This window comes from Vanrija pseudolonga, chromosome 2 (genome assembly GCF_020906515.1).
Source record: "Vanrija pseudolonga chromosome 2, complete sequence".
Lineage (NCBI taxonomy): Eukaryota > Fungi > Basidiomycota > Tremellomycetes > Trichosporonales > Trichosporonaceae > Vanrija > Vanrija pseudolonga.
In genome coordinates, this window is record NC_085850.1 from 4,495,139 (window position 1) to 4,508,750 (window position 13,612).

The following is a 13,612-nucleotide window of genomic DNA, read 5'->3' on the forward strand; positions in this document are numbered from 1 at the left end:
GAATCTCGGAGCGGACGGAGCATGACAGCGTCGGCGACCAAAACGACAGCGACTGCTACTGTGACATGTCCATATGGATGTCTGCGCCATGTTGAACTATGCAGGAGTGGCTCGGCTGAAGGATGGGAGTTGCTGGGGCCCGCTGGTGGCTGACCCGGCGGGATATCAACGCCGAGCTGAAGGCGCGGCGATAAGGCTTCAGTCTCGTGCGGACCCCTGCCCGTGCGCAACGCACGTCCATGCGCACACTCCGTGGCGATCAAAATATCGTTCTGAGTACGTTCGAAACTGTAGTCTGGCCATTCCGAGATGGGCTGTGAGTACTGCCGGGCAGGTCATGGTCAATGGCCACCTGTACCCAGACGGTCTGTTCTGCCTCTTCGACTCCAGGCTGAGCCTCCTTCATTGGGATAGGCCACTATCGAGGAGGGCAGCATTGAGCTGGCCTGCTATGTGTGTGATTTGTAGATTTCAAGTCACGGCAACTGCCTTGACACCCCTCTGGCATCGTTGAAAAACTCCCATTGGAACGGAAGCGATGCCAGATGTCTCAGAATCGAGGAACAAACATCACATTCAGACGAGACACCCCTGTCTAACGCCACGGAAGGAAAGAGCAGCGGCGACACAGGCCATCCGCGCATCTCCCCTGCTCGCAAGCAACTCGATGTCAGAAACTTGTTCAGTCACGCCGCGAAGTGTCTCGGGGCGGTTTGACGAGGGGTGCTCGTGTCCTCGTTTGGGTCAAAGAGCGTCCGTGTTCCGTCTCACCCGACATCAGAATTGCGTGCGTCTGTTTGTTTACCCGACGGTTTGCCCCATTCAGTGACGTGAATGAGTAGTGGCGACGCAGCCACGACATCTGTACTGGCTTTACTCCGTTGCTTCCTTGGTGTTTCTGTCAATCACCCCCAATGGTTTAGGCTGGGGCAAACCCCTCTTTCTCTTGGGTCACCAAGTGGACAAACTACCTGGCAAACACCCACCTCCGACCCACGCCACACTGTGTCGGCGCCAAGTATTGTCCCGCCGCACTGGCGGCATCCACTTTTTCCGAGCGCCGGGTAGACTTGAGGCTGCCTCGGACCCTCGGATGCAAGTATGTCGGCGGCTCGCTCGTTGGCGGCGACAAGAACAAACCACGTCCTCGACATTTCACCGCGACGGGACCCAACCTTGGCTGCTAGACTCGGCTCGCCATTTCAAGCGACCGCGCCACTATGAATCAGTTCCGGCGCTATTCGTTCGTGTTCCGCTGGGTGCGATAAGGGAGGCATGGTCGGCACGCGCCGGTGACTGTGCCGATGTTGCCCTGTGGTGCGCAGTGTGACCCATGCCCGAACATGAGGGGACTGGCCGACGACGACAGGGGCCGGCGGCGTCCAAGACCATATCGCCAACCCCTGAGGCAGCTCGACGCGACACGACAGGATCTGCAGTTAGCGCGTTCCCAGAATCGCATCCAACATGGCAAAGCGACATGTCATGGCGCTCTACCCATGCCCTTATGCGTCCTGGCGTGCCCCCATTGCATGTGCCACAACGTGTGCCGGGCACACCATAGACCCCAGACAACGACCCAGACGTGCCTAGGCACAAGCGCGCGTGCCCACACCGGGACGCTGGCGCGCGCGCCGAAACGCGCCTGCACGTCAGCATGCCCTGGCCAAGTCTTGGGCCGCCTGTCTGATGGTGAAACGCCGACACAACGGGTGGTGGGTGCTGCCGGGTTCCATAGTGGCGGACGACGGTGTCGCGGGCAACATGGCGGTGTTCTGTGGCTCTTGGTCGAGTATATAGAGGCGAGGCAGTGCACACAAAACAACGCAAGCATCAAGACGACGACCTCTTCAGAACGAGGCCTAACCCCTCGCCACACACTCGTTTCCCGACACTCGTTCAACCCACCCGCTCGCCATGAAGCTTACCCTCCTCGCCCCGGCACTCGTGGCGCTGGCCCCCCTCGCCTCGGCCTACCCATGGATGGCTGAAGAGGCCCAGCGCGACCTCGACGCTTACAGCCGCCTGTCTGCGCGTGACCTCGAGGCGCGTGCCGACAACCCCATCTTTGGCAGTGTCCTGGGCTTCCTCCAGGGGGTGACTGCCCTTCCTGGCCAGATCGCAAACCTCACCAACGCGATCAAGGAGGCACAGGACGCCCTCGGCGCCGTCCCTGGCAACCCCGACGCGCGCATCAAGCTCCCCTGGAACCAGATCACCCCCGAGGCCATCTACGAGACTCTGGGCATCAAGCGCGTCCCCGATGCCAGCGACCACAAGCGTGGCCTCGTCAAGGCCTGGGGACCGGCCGAGAACGACCAGCACCCTTACATCCCCTACGACCCCCGCAACCCCGACCACGCTGGTTGGCAGCGCGGCCCTTGCCCCGGCCTCAACACTGTCGCCAACCACGGCTACATCCCCCGTAACGGTATCGTCAACCCCGTCGACCTGTTCATCGGCCTGTTTGAAGGTCTCTCGCTGTCCCCCGACCTCTGTGCCCTCCTCTGCTTTGCTGGCTTTGTGTGGAAGGGTGACCTTCTCACGATGACCATGTCGATTGGCGGCAACAAGGACGTCAGCGGCAAGGTTATCCGCCAGGCCCCCGGTATCTCGCAGCACGGCTTCCTCGAGGGCGACGCGTCCATGACCCGTGGCGATGCTGCCATCGGTGACCAGGTGCACCTCAACCAGACCAGGTACCAGCGTCTCAAGCACTACTCTGGTGCCGGCACCGGCAAGTTCGACATCACCATTGGCTCGCTCGGCGCCAGCCGCAAGGAGGTGTACGACGACTGCGTCAAGAATAACCCCAAGTGCGACATCAACCCCCTCCGCATGGTCGTCATGTACGCCGAGAGTGGCTTCGGCCACGAGGTGTTCCGCGGCAGTGGCCAGGTGTTGACTGAGGACATCCTCGACCACTTCTTCATTCAGGAGCGCTTCCCACCCGGATGGTCGCGCCGCTTCACCCCTGTCACCTCGGTCGAGATGGGTGCGTGGGGTGCTGCCGTGTGGGCTTCCAACCCCGTCATCCCGGGCATCTCGCTTGGTGGCATCTTCCTGCCCGTCCCCACCATCAACAGCCTGCTCCAGATTGGCAGCGCCTTCAATGGTGGCAAGCCCAACTTTGGCTTGCTCAAGGGAGCGTTCTGCAGTGTTCTTGGGCTTGTGCTTGGCTTTGTGCCCGGCACCATCACCGATGGCCTTGCGTCGGTCAACGTCCCAGGCTTCTCCAACCTCGCGGCGTGCTAGATGAAGCATGATGACAGTAGATAGCTTTTACTTCGAACAATTAATACCCTCCCTCTTCTTATGGACATTCAGCTCCTCCTGCCGAGCTCCCTTTTACTAGATCCTAGATTGTGATGCCAACCAATCCACGCCGTATTTGACGACTTGAACGTGCTCACCACCTACTGCTATGCTCTACTGCTATGCTGTATGCTGCGGCCCAACATAACATGCTGCTGTTGCACAATGACGTGGGCGGCACAGCGTTTGCCCCTGTCGGTTGCCGTTGCCGCGCTTCCCGAAACCCTATATATATTTAGTGACGATCGACCCCCCTCCACGACTTGTTATTGTCCACTTCACCATTATGAGTCCCCCAGGCGACATTGTCGGCGCAGTCACGACTGGATACCAGGCATGGTTCACGTGCGAGGGCGACGGCTCGGAGGCCCAGTGCATCGGCGGCTGGTGGCATTACTCGCCAGACCGGCTCAAGCTGTGCGGGCCAGACAACTGCGGCATCATCAGCTGGCCCGACATGCGGCCGTACGAGAAGACGTACCCCACCGCGCACGGCGTGCAGGCCGATGGCGCGCAGCCAAGCCTGTTCAGCAATATGGACGACTGCACCATCCTCACGCATTTCCGTATGATGGCCGACGCCGGCATCGACACGGCAGCACTGCAACGCTTCAACCCTACCGGTGGCGAGGGCCCAATCCGCAACGTTACAACACCACGCGTCGCGCGCGCCGCCGAGGCGACAGGCCGCAAGTGGTACTGCATGTACGACATCTCCGGCTGGGCCAACATGCAGAGCGAGCTCAAGACCGACTGGCTGAGCATCATGAGCGCGTTCGCGTGCGGACCGAGCTACGCGCGCCAGAACGGACGCGCCGTCGTGTCCATCTGGGGCTTTGGGTTCAACGACGACGGACACAAGTGGGACCCTGCGGCGTGCATCGAGATCATCAACTGGTTCAAGTCGCAGGGGTGCTATGTCATCGGCGGCGTGCCCACGTGGTGGCGCGAGGGCAAGAGCGACAGCCGCGACAACTACGCCCAGGTGTACCGCACCCTCGACTGCATCTCGCCGTGGATGGTCGGTCGCGCCGGCAAGATCCGCGACCTGGACAACATGTACGAGGCGGCAAACCTCCCCGACGCCAAGGAGCTGGCGAGCCTGGGCATCGACTACCAGCCGTGTGTGATGCCGGGCGACCTCCGCGCAGGCGACCGGTACCACGGCGACTTTTACTGGCGTCACTGGTACAACTCTGTGCGGCTCAAGGAGACGGGTGTCGGCCTCGGCATCTACATCTCCATGTTTGACGAGTACAACGAGGGCAACCAAATTGCGCCGACGGCCGAGACCAAGGCCAACCAGCCGCCGGAGTTTCCGCACAACGCGCTCGACGAAGACGGCGTGGCGTGCACCTCGGACTACTACCTGCGAATCACGCGTGACGCGCGCGAGATGTTCCAGGGCCGCGCCGAGGTGACCAAGGTGCGCCCGACCGAGCCATGGCCTGGACGCGGAAGATTCAACCCTCTGCCGTTTGTCGGCCTACGCGCACGGGTCAACGGCAAGATCGTCTGCGCCGAGGGCGGCGGCGGCCACCCGCTCTTTGCCAACCGTGACAACGTCGGTCCGTGGGAGCAGTTTGAGCTCGAGTACGAGTCGCCGACGTGCGCTGCGATCAAGACCAAGAGCGGGCAGTATGTGTGCGCCGAGCCCCACGTCGACGGCCAGCCAGACTTTACGCTCGTCGCCAACCGGCCCGGCGCGGGCCCGTGGGAAACGTTCGAGGTCGAGCAGCAGGGCGGCGGCGTCATTGCCCTCAAGGCGCACAACGGCAAGTATGTGCAGGCGACTGGTGATGGCCCCCTGGTCGCCAAGTCGGACGCCGTGGGGTGGTGGGAGACGTTCGAGGTGGTCGAGTAGGCGTGGGAGCGGTGCGAGGGAGGGTTACGATTGCATAGACTTCTATATATGACGCATACACGACTATGACTACGCCGGGTTCTTGGCGGTGAAGCTGGCGACTTAGCAATGCCGTTGCCCATCTCCCACATCCACTTACATGTCCATGAAGAGCTTCCAGAGGACGCTGAAGAGGAGACCTTGGAGGCCATTGGTGACGAGGCGCGTCGGCAAGCCACGGCCGAACAGGCCAAGCAGGCCTTCGGACGCGACAATCTCCTTGGCGGCGGTCCAGTAGCCGACATCCTCCTCGTGCACCTGACGGTACGTCTTGACGACACGCAACGAGTTGCTGATCGTGTCCGAGGCGACTGAGGCCGCAAAGCCGATGAAGGCTTGGCGGGCAAGCTTCTGGAGCACGGTGGTGGGCAGCGGGAGCACAGCCGACAGGTAGTTGTACGTCGCGAACCAGGGGTAGTGTCCGACGAACGTCGCGGCTGCCGTGGCCAGGGCTCCCCACCACAGGCAGCCGATGCCGTTCTCCTTGATACGCTCACGGAGGAGCTGAAGACCGGCCTTGCCGCCCTTGGTCTGCTGCGTCGTTTTGAGCGTGTCGATGGGCGTGAGCGTCATGCGGAAGGTGGCAGAGGCGAGGGACGCGACGACCGTCTTGACCAGCACGGGCCAGTCGACACTTGCGAGCAGGGCGAGGATGCCAACGTTGGCGGCCGTGTCGCCGAAGCGCGAGAGGGGGCCTTGGAAGCTGAGGGTCAGCGTTGTCGCCTCGATGCAACTCACATGGCGGCCCAGAAGCCCGCATAGTAGCGGAAGAAGCCGCCGTCGTTCCAGAGGTTGCTGACAGCCTCCTTGATGCTGCCGCCGTAGCGGTACTGGTAGTTCATGATGGTGCGGAGAGGCATGAGGGCGAGCACCTGGACGACCATGGCTGCTGCGCCAGCCAGGCCACCGCCGAGGGCCTTTTTCAGCGCGCCAGACAAGTCAAAGTCGACGTCAGAGCCGATGCCGCGGCCGGCGACGGAGAAGGCGATGGCGACGACGACCGAGGCGACCAGCGCGACATAGTGGACGTAGAAGTAGACCGACGACTGGAACGCGCCAGCGTTCTCGGGCAGGGCCGCAGGGGGGGAAACCGCCGCGATGATGAGCACAAACGAGTACGCCGGGTCCTGGAGGTAGACGTGGACCGAGGGGATGTGTCGGAATCCCTTGACCACCAGGATGGCAATCACCGGGATCGCGATGAAGCGCCAGATAGTGTACACGAGGACGGTCGCGAGGGCCGGCGGAACGGCGACGCCATGGGAACTGATGTCAGTGATGCACGCTAAGTCAACACCTACTGGTTCTTCTCAGTCGAGCGGACCTCGGCGCCGGCGCCGAGGATGTCGACGACGGCGAACGCCGCGCCGAGGAGGACGAGGCCATACCCGACAGTGGACCACGCCGTGGCCGTCGTGTGCTCGGACACATCGCCGACCAGTGCCCGCTGGAGCGGCTTGATGGCGCCGATGAGCACACCAAGCGCAGCCGGCAGGACGATGGGCACGAGGTATGTCGTGCGGATTGTGTCCCACGGAATGGCGCTACGCGCGGGGCTAGTAGCCGCGCTGGTCGCGCTGGCAGGGAGCAGCGGGGTTCGCTCCGTCGCCCCGTCGGCCGAAGTCTCCGCAGATACCGCAGCAGCACCATCGCCGTTGGCGGGGTCCTCAGGCTCGTCGAGTTCGACGGGCACGTCCTTGGCGAATCCGCGGGGGACAGCGTGCACGATCGCGACGCTGGAGTCAGCTGGGCCGTGCACCGTAACTTACCGGAGGCCCTCGGTGATGACAATGTTGAGGACGAGGTACTCTGTTGCGCGCTGGAGCACGACGGGGATGTGGTCGAGGGTGCGCCATTTGAGGTGCGACAGGCCAGTCGTCTCAGACGAGAGGAGGTAGAGAGCCTGGAGGAGGAGGAGGGGGTATGACGACACGCTGGGGTGAGCGGGGCGACAGGGGCATGCACGTACTTGTTAAAGGTCAGCGCCTCGATGAGCCACTTGTTGCCGCGCTGCCAGTGGAAGTAGAGAACGGCGAAGAACAGGGACGCGGCGTGCGTGATGATGTTGAGGAGGAGGGATGGCCATTCTAGGGAGGTGAGCGGGGACCGGGTCGAGGTGGTGCTCACGCTGGATGAGTCGCTTGAAGGACAGGCCAGGAGAGGTGGCCAGCGATACAAAGATCAAGGATGGGAGGAGCACCTTGTGCGACAGCTTCAAGAGCGTCTGGAGCACGTGTCAGCGAACCCCACCTTATGTAGAGCACCCACCCTGCCGAGCGGTGTCTTGTCTGGGCCGTTGTAGGCGTACGCGGCCGTGAAGACGACAGCCACGGCCGCAATGGCCTTGAAGGATGTCGTCGTGAGGTCGATGACAGACTCCATTGTCAGTGAGACGTGTCAGAGAGTCAGAGCAAAAGGCCAAGAAATGGTCAGTTATAGTTGTTGCTGAGCAAGAAAGAGGCCAGCCAGGTCACCTCGTGATGCCTCGGCCGGCTGACGCCGAAAATGTCGTCATGCGGTCACTTTCTTTGCTTTCGTCAAGTCACCCCATCACATCGCTTTATAACCCTCGGCCTGCTGCTGCTGCTCCACGACAACTCCCACGTCTACACCACCGCCATGCCCTTCAGCACTATCAAGCTCAACAACGGGACCGAGATCCCCGCCATTGGATTCGGCACTTGGAAGATCCCCGTCCCCGTCGCCGTGGGGCAGGTCGACCAGGCCATCGAGGTGGGCTTTGACCACATCGACACGGCTCAGAGTGAGTTGGCGTGGAATGACGGTGGCAGGGGGCTCACGCTACCATAGCCTATGGAAACGAGCGCGAGGTCGGCCAGGCTCTCAAGGAGAGCGGTCTGTCCCGCAAGGATGTCTACATCACCACCAAGTGGTCGGGCACCGACGGCAAGGGTCCCCGCCAGAGCATCGAAGAGTCGCTCGAGAAACTCGGCGTCGACCACGTCGACCTGTACCTCATCCACCACCCGCGTCTGACTGGCGGCGATATCCCGGGTATCTGGAAGCAGTTTGAGCAGTTTGTTAAAGAGGGCAAGACCAAATCGATTGGTGTGTCAAAGTGAGTGGGCGAGGGCGGGGAGGCGGAGCGGTGGAGGGGGGGCCCGCGGGGGGGTGCTTCTTGATCGTGCAGCGATCACCTCTCTGGCCTAGGCTAACTCCTCCGCCAGCTTCACCGTCGACGACCTCAAGGTGCTCCTCAAGCACGCCAACATCAAGCCTGTCGTCAACCAGATCCAGCTTCAGCCCTACGACATTGGCATCACCCAGCCCCTCCTCGACTTCCACGCCGAGCAGAACATTGTGACCGAGGGCTACTCGACCCTCGTGCCCCTCACCTCGCGCCCCGGCGGCCCAGTCGACAAGCCTGTCAACGAGATCGCCGGCCGGCTCGGCGTCGCGCACGAGCAGGTCCTCCTCGCGTGGTCCAAGGCCAAGGGCGCCGTTATCCTGTCTACCAGCTCCAAGAAGGACCGCCTTGAGCGGTACCTCGCCGTGGGCGACATTGAGCTCACCAACGACGACGTCAAGGCCATTGACGAGGCCGGCATCAAGGGCGGGCCTGGTCGCACGGGCTACAAGCTGTACCTCCACCGCGCTGTCAAGGCCACCGCCGTCGTCGGCCTGCTCACCTTTGCCGCATGGCGCTACCTGTAAATGGAGAGAAATGCAGATTGTAGCAGTACAGATATGAAGTTCAGTTGCTATACACATTGTCGCTATCCGCTCAAAGGAGCACGTAGCAATGGGATGTATTGTCGAGAGTCACGACGACTCTCGTACAGGACAATGGCGCTGCCGTCGATGGCCCCCCAAGACCGAGGAGGGTACGCCGTCATCCACTCTCCCACTGATCGCGGGTCACCAGCATTGCCGTCGACGCGCGCAAGGGTGATGTGCGGTACGTATGGACTCTGTTCTTGCTTGCCAATGCCGAGGTCGGCGCAAAGCCTGGAAAGAACGCCTGCAAATGCGAACACGTCGCGGCCAGACGAGACGGGCGCGTAGATCAGTCGTGGGCGGCGTGCAGAGCCATCCCATCCCATCCCGTCGATCTGGGTGTTGGTGATGGGCCTCTGAGTTGATGCAACCGCCGTAAGCACCATCGACAGCTTGTCCACGGCGCTGTCGTCAATGTCGCCGAGAAACGCGAGCGTCAGGTGGAGGTTTGCTGCTGGCACCGGTGACAGGACTTGGGCTGCCCGCTTGTCGGCACCGCGGAGCGCATGCATTTCGTCGAGGACAGAGGTGAGCGCCGTGCGAGCTTGCGGGGTGATGTCGAGTGCGATAAAGCATCGTCTCAAGGTCGTCGACATTGTGAAGCGGCAATGACAAGAACTCAACATTCATGTACAAGTACGGCGTTTACAACATCGACGGATTCAACCACCCCTTACCGTAACGCACCCCCTAATAAGCTTCATTGCCCAACTCATACCGTCGAGCAAGGGCATTGTTGAGCCGGATGCTCGCACGAGAACTCTCGGCTTCGAGCTCGGCCCTCTGTCGGTCGAAAGCCGCTGCGACGGCGTTGGCCTCGGCTGTGGCTATGCGCGCCCGAGTTTCGGCCTCAGCGTGCGACACCTTCAGCTCAGTGAACGCGTCGAGGCGGCGGGTGAGCCTCTCGACATTGTCATCGGCCTCCTCGAGCTCGTTGCCGAGCTGTTGCTGGCGCCCCTCGTCGCGTGCCAGACGCCGTTGACAAGCATCGTGGAGTTTGAAGTCGTCATGCCGCGCTTGCTTAAACCCCGCGGCAACCTTCTCGTCGACCAGCTCCTCGACACCCTCGTTGAACGCGCGCCCGAGTTCAGAACTCTGGTCCTGGGGGTCGCGGAGGTGGCTCTCAATCAGGTCGAAGAAGTCCTCTCGCGGACACTGATGCTCGCAGTCGGGCTTGTCGGCCACTCGTTGGTGCAGCGTTGCATCTGCAGCAGCGAGACTGTTGACCGTGTCGGAAAGGCCGTCAACACGGCTGGCTAGCTCCCCGATGGCATGGGACGAGGCGGGCGGTGCCTGTGACGACGAGGATGGATGCGCTGGCGTGCGAGCCGTCGGTGATGGATGGCGCGCCGACGCCGACATTTTGGACGTTTCAGCGGACGGCGGCGGCTTCGGCGTGGTTGTCGCCGCCCTGCCGCGTGGAGACGGAGATTGCGCGGTGGTGTTCGCGCCCATACGAGTTTGCGATGAACTACCCCCTTAGACGGTCCTAACCCCCCAAGGAGGTTGTCGCCGGAGTGTGGCTGTTACAGCCTCCTCCTCGGCTTTGGTGAGCAGCGTTTGAGCGTGGGCCTCGGAGTGCGCCAGCTTGATGGCGCCGATGGCGTCGATGCGGCCCCTGATCCTCTCGACGGCGGTGCTGGCTTCCTCGATCTGGTCGCCCAGTTGCTGCTGTAAAAGCGCATCTCGGTCGAGACGCCTTTGGCAGGCGTCATGCAGCTCCCTGTCGTCGCTTCGCGCCTCTTTGAAAGCGCCTTGGGCCTTGGGCCTTCTTGTCGACAAGTTCCTCTCCTCCTATTCACGCCTTGCCGAAGTCGCTGCTTTCGTCCTTTGGGTCGCGGAGGTGGTCTTCGATCTCTTGAAACACGTCTTCCCGCGGACAGACGTGTTCACACTCCGGAACGTCGGCCGCCTGCCGTTTGAGTGTCGCTTGAGAAGCAACGACACTTTCCAGAGTGCCGACAAGGTCGTCAACACGGCGCTCTAGCTCCCCGATCGCCTGGGATGACCCGGGCGTCGCCTGGGAGGCGGAGAATGGAGGCGTTGGCGGGCGAGCGGGTGGAGATGGAGGGATTGCGGAGCGGGCTGCGATCTTGGACGCAGGAACGCGCAGAGACACCTTCGGCGTGGTTATCGGCGCGGGGAAGGGCGTTGGCACTTCAAGTGCTTGAGAAGCAATGGTCGGGGAAGCGGCAGGAAGTCCTATGCACTTACTGGGCATCAGGGTCATTGTCTTATAGATGCGGGTTGTCGCGCGTGCGCGTGCCCCTCATCCCTCTATATGCATGCAAGCGAACCTCCACCTCATGCATATGTCTATGTGCTCACCCCGCCCACGAGCTGCACCCTCTTTGGCGTCTGCACTGGGATGAGGATAAACCAGGCAACGACGGCCACAGCGGCGTCGACAGCAAAGATCCACATGGGCCGCTCGATATCTGCGAGGATGGGCAACACGACGCCAAACATGCTGATGGTGACCACCTGGGCTACCATATCAGCTCAGCTACGCACACTGCTACTCACCAATCTTCTCGATCAGCGCAATCCCAGACAACACCTCTGCGCGGAGATCGTTGCCAACAAAGTCCATGATGACGCCTCGGGCGGCCGGCGACGTCCCAGAGGCAAAGGGGAGGATAAAGGCCGCAGCGTACAGGTGCCAGCGCTCGGTGGCAAAGGTCACGGCACCAGTGAGGAGCCCATCGAGTAGGATGCTCCCACGCAGGAAGTAGAGGTCGAACGCACTCGCCAGGCGCTTGTTGTTCTCGGGCACTACCTCGGGTAGCTCGAGCCCGACATGCGGCTCACCAGTGATGGGGTCGGGGAGCTCGGCCTGCTCGAGCAACTCGGGATGTTCGTCCAGACCAGACGGGCGGCGGATGCGCTTGAACCCAGAGTGCAGGGTCGTGCTGGAGCGGCGCCGTGTCACAGCAGCGGGCGGAACATGGTGCTCGGCGGCGGGGACGGGGGACGAGGGCCGCGGCGTCGGCGTCTCGCTTGGTGGTGCCGAGTCGGAGCTCGCGACCCACCGCCTGCCCCATCGGATGATGCGCGGGAAGCACACGGTGAGGAAGAAGGCACGTGTGAGCTGTGTCGTGGTGATCATGAAGCCGGACGCGTCGGGCTTGAAGCCAAAGACGTTTTGGGAGATGAGCTGGAGCGCCGTCTGGACATACCACGTCGCGAGGACGGACACGAACGTGCCCAGCCCGAGGAGGAAGACATTGTAGTCGGTCTTTGTCGCCGTGCTGCCCTCGGGTGTCGTAATGGTCACCTTTCGTGGAATGAAGACGGCGAGGGGTGCGAGCATGCCGGGGCGTTTGGTCTCTGGCTGCTGCTGCTCCTCGTCGTCCCCCTCGCCTTCGGTGCTGGCCGCCTTGGGAGCACCATGGGCGGGCGGGATGTAGGGCAGGAAGAGGAACCCGTACACTGTGCAGAAGACGAGCAGGAAAAATGCGCACTGGAATGGCCGGATGAGGCCGCCCCATTGTTCCGCGAGGCCACCGATCGTGCTGCCGATGCCCGCGCCGAGCATGAACACGCCAGAGATTCGACCAAAGTTGCCCGTCCGCTCCTCCTCGCTGCTCAGCGCGTCGATGTACGCGTTGGCCGCGAGCTGCGACCCGCCTGCGCCGCCGATGAGGTTGAAGAGCTGCGTCGCCTGGATGATCCAGATGCCGCGCGAGCCGCCGATGCTGATGGCGTAGATCTGGCATAGGTTGCGGAATGCTCCCCAAATGGTCTGCTGGAACAGCGCCGCCTTGATTCCGAATCGATCGATAAACCACGTCGTGAGAAAGAGGTTGAAGAACACTAGGAGGTTAGCGGGGTCATGAAGGTTGCCTTGGCGACGACTTGGCTTTGTGTCGCCGAATGCCTTGTCGCCACTTACTCGAGCCTGTGATGAGCGCGCCCATCAACGACACGCTCTTGGCCACTCGGTTGAGCACCGGGCCGGCATCGCATCTATCGCCGATGCCGTTCCACTCGTGGCCCTCCTCTTCGTAGTACGCCTCGCAGGTGAACACGCGGAAAGAGTAGGTCAGCGACGCTTGGGTGAAGCTGTAGGTCATGAACAGGAGGAAGGCGGCGATGTAGACGAGGTGAATGGGCTCGATGACCCGTCGACTGCTGAGCTGCTGCTTGGCGGCTGCGACGCTGTCCACCGACGTCGGCGAGTCGGGCAGCAGCGGCGTGCGCTCGTCCGGTGTCGCCGAGGCTCGTCGGCGCCGCGTCACGCGCTGCCAAATGGACGTCTTCTTGCTGCTGCTGGGTTCGGGTCGGTCGTCATTGTCGTAGTGTCCGTCCACGCCAGCCATGGTGTGCACGTTTGCGTAAAGGACATGTCAAGAGCAAAACCAGACTCGGCCAGTCCGAGTAGATATCAGAGGCAGTGGCATGCCTCGGGTTTGTCATTGCTCACTGGTACTGTTGCTGCTGCGGGGCATGCAAAGCAAAATACGTCGTCGATCTACACAATCACGCCAGAGAGATGATGCGGACGTTTTGTATGGATAATCGGGGATGACCGAGGCACGAGGCAAAAGGGCGAGGAGGGAGGCCAGCCAGCCGAGGGTAGGTAGGATGGCGACATTGTCACTCTACTTGCACGTGATTGTCGCCGCTGCCCTCGACGCAAACCAAACACATCCC

General features: G+C 62.1%; 7 protein-coding genes across 7 annotated transcripts; 3 read left to right on the plus strand and 4 right to left on the minus strand.

Moving 5' to 3' along the window:
• Positions 1 to 1,917: 1,917 nt before the first annotated feature.
• APO1 (Aromatic peroxygenase) lies at positions 1,918 to 3,255 on the plus strand (the record flags this gene model as incomplete). The annotated part of the gene is made up of 1 exon (XM_062770029.1): positions 1,918 to 3,255. The coding sequence occupies one exon, from the start codon at positions 1,918 to 1,920 to the stop codon at positions 3,253 to 3,255; it is 1,338 nt and encodes a 445-aa protein (XP_062626013.1).
• Positions 3,256 to 3,589: 334 nt separating this feature from the next.
• On the minus strand, positions 3,590 to 7,651 carry LOC62_02G003499 (uncharacterized protein). The gene is made up of 8 exons (XM_062770031.1): positions 7,487 to 7,651; positions 7,346 to 7,442; positions 7,188 to 7,305; positions 6,988 to 7,152; positions 6,520 to 6,954; positions 5,957 to 6,484; positions 5,319 to 5,921; positions 3,590 to 5,273 (listed from the first exon to the last, which is right to left on the minus strand). Exons 1-8 carry the CDS (start codon positions 7,598 to 7,600, stop codon positions 5,249 to 5,251), a joined length of 2,085 nt encoding a protein of 694 aa, XP_062626015.1. The 5' UTR covers positions 7,601 to 7,651; the 3' UTR covers positions 3,590 to 5,248.
• On the plus strand, positions 3,602 to 5,179 carry LOC62_02G003498 (uncharacterized protein; the record flags this gene model as incomplete). Its single annotated transcript, XM_062770030.1, has 1 exon — positions 3,602 to 5,179. The coding sequence occupies one exon, from the start codon at positions 3,602 to 3,604 to the stop codon at positions 5,177 to 5,179; it is 1,578 nt and encodes a 525-aa protein (XP_062626014.1).
• Positions 7,652 to 7,771: 120 nt separating the features above from the next.
• On the plus strand, positions 7,772 to 8,937 carry cpr-c1_1 (NADPH-dependent conjugated polyketone reductase C1). Its single transcript, XM_062770032.1, has 3 exons — positions 7,772 to 7,982; positions 8,030 to 8,297; positions 8,407 to 8,937. Exons 1-3 carry the CDS (start codon positions 7,838 to 7,840, stop codon positions 8,891 to 8,893), a joined length of 900 nt encoding a protein of 299 aa, XP_062626016.1. The 5' UTR covers positions 7,772 to 7,837; the 3' UTR covers positions 8,894 to 8,937.
• Positions 8,938 to 8,955: 18 nt separating this feature from the next.
• On the minus strand, positions 8,956 to 9,552 carry aq_768 (RNA 2',3'-cyclic phosphodiesterase; the record flags this gene model as incomplete). The annotated part of the gene is made up of 1 exon (XM_062770033.1): positions 8,956 to 9,552. One exon carries the CDS (start codon positions 9,550 to 9,552, stop codon positions 8,956 to 8,958), a length of 597 nt encoding a protein of 198 aa, XP_062626017.1.
• Positions 9,553 to 9,646: 94 nt separating this feature from the next.
• LOC62_02G003502 (uncharacterized protein) lies at positions 9,647 to 10,318 on the minus strand (the record flags this gene model as incomplete). The annotated part of the gene is made up of 1 exon (XM_062770034.1): positions 9,647 to 10,318. The coding sequence occupies one exon, from the start codon at positions 10,316 to 10,318 to the stop codon at positions 9,647 to 9,649; it is 672 nt and encodes a 223-aa protein (XP_062626018.1).
• A 954-nt stretch (positions 10,319 to 11,272) lies between these two features.
• On the minus strand, positions 11,273 to 13,278 carry psiT1_0 (Major facilitator-type transporter psiT1; the record flags this gene model as incomplete). Its single annotated transcript, XM_062770035.1, has 3 exons — positions 11,273 to 11,445; positions 11,483 to 12,772; positions 12,852 to 13,278. 3 exons carry the CDS (start codon positions 13,276 to 13,278, stop codon positions 11,273 to 11,275), a joined length of 1,890 nt encoding a protein of 629 aa, XP_062626019.1.
• Between the last annotated feature and the right edge of the window lie 334 nt (positions 13,279 to 13,612).

Excerpts from the sequence above, each read along its gene's own strand:
- LOC62_02G003499 (XM_062770031.1), bottom strand. The coding sequence starts at position 7,600 with ATGGAGTCTGTCATCGACCTCACGACGACATCCTTCAAGGCCATTGCG. Across the intron at positions 7,153-7,187 it reads GAGGCGCTGACCTTTAACAA|CGTGTCGTCATACCCCCTCC; the intron begins GTACGTGCATGC and ends CGCTCACCCCAG. Across the intron at positions 5,274-5,318 it reads TGGAAGCTCTTCATGGACAT|CTTCACCGCCAAGAACCCGG; the intron begins GTAAGTGGATGT and ends CTAAGTCGCCAG.
- cpr-c1_1 (XM_062770032.1), top strand. The coding sequence starts at position 7,838 with ATGCCCTTCAGCACTATCAAGCTCAACAACGGGACCGAGATCCCCGCC. Across the intron at positions 7,983-8,029 it reads CCACATCGACACGGCTCAGA|CCTATGGAAACGAGCGCGAG; the intron begins GTGAGTTGGCGT and ends ACGCTACCATAG. Across the intron at positions 8,298-8,406 it reads AAATCGATTGGTGTGTCAAA|CTTCACCGTCGACGACCTCA; the intron begins GTGAGTGGGCGA and ends CTCCTCCGCCAG.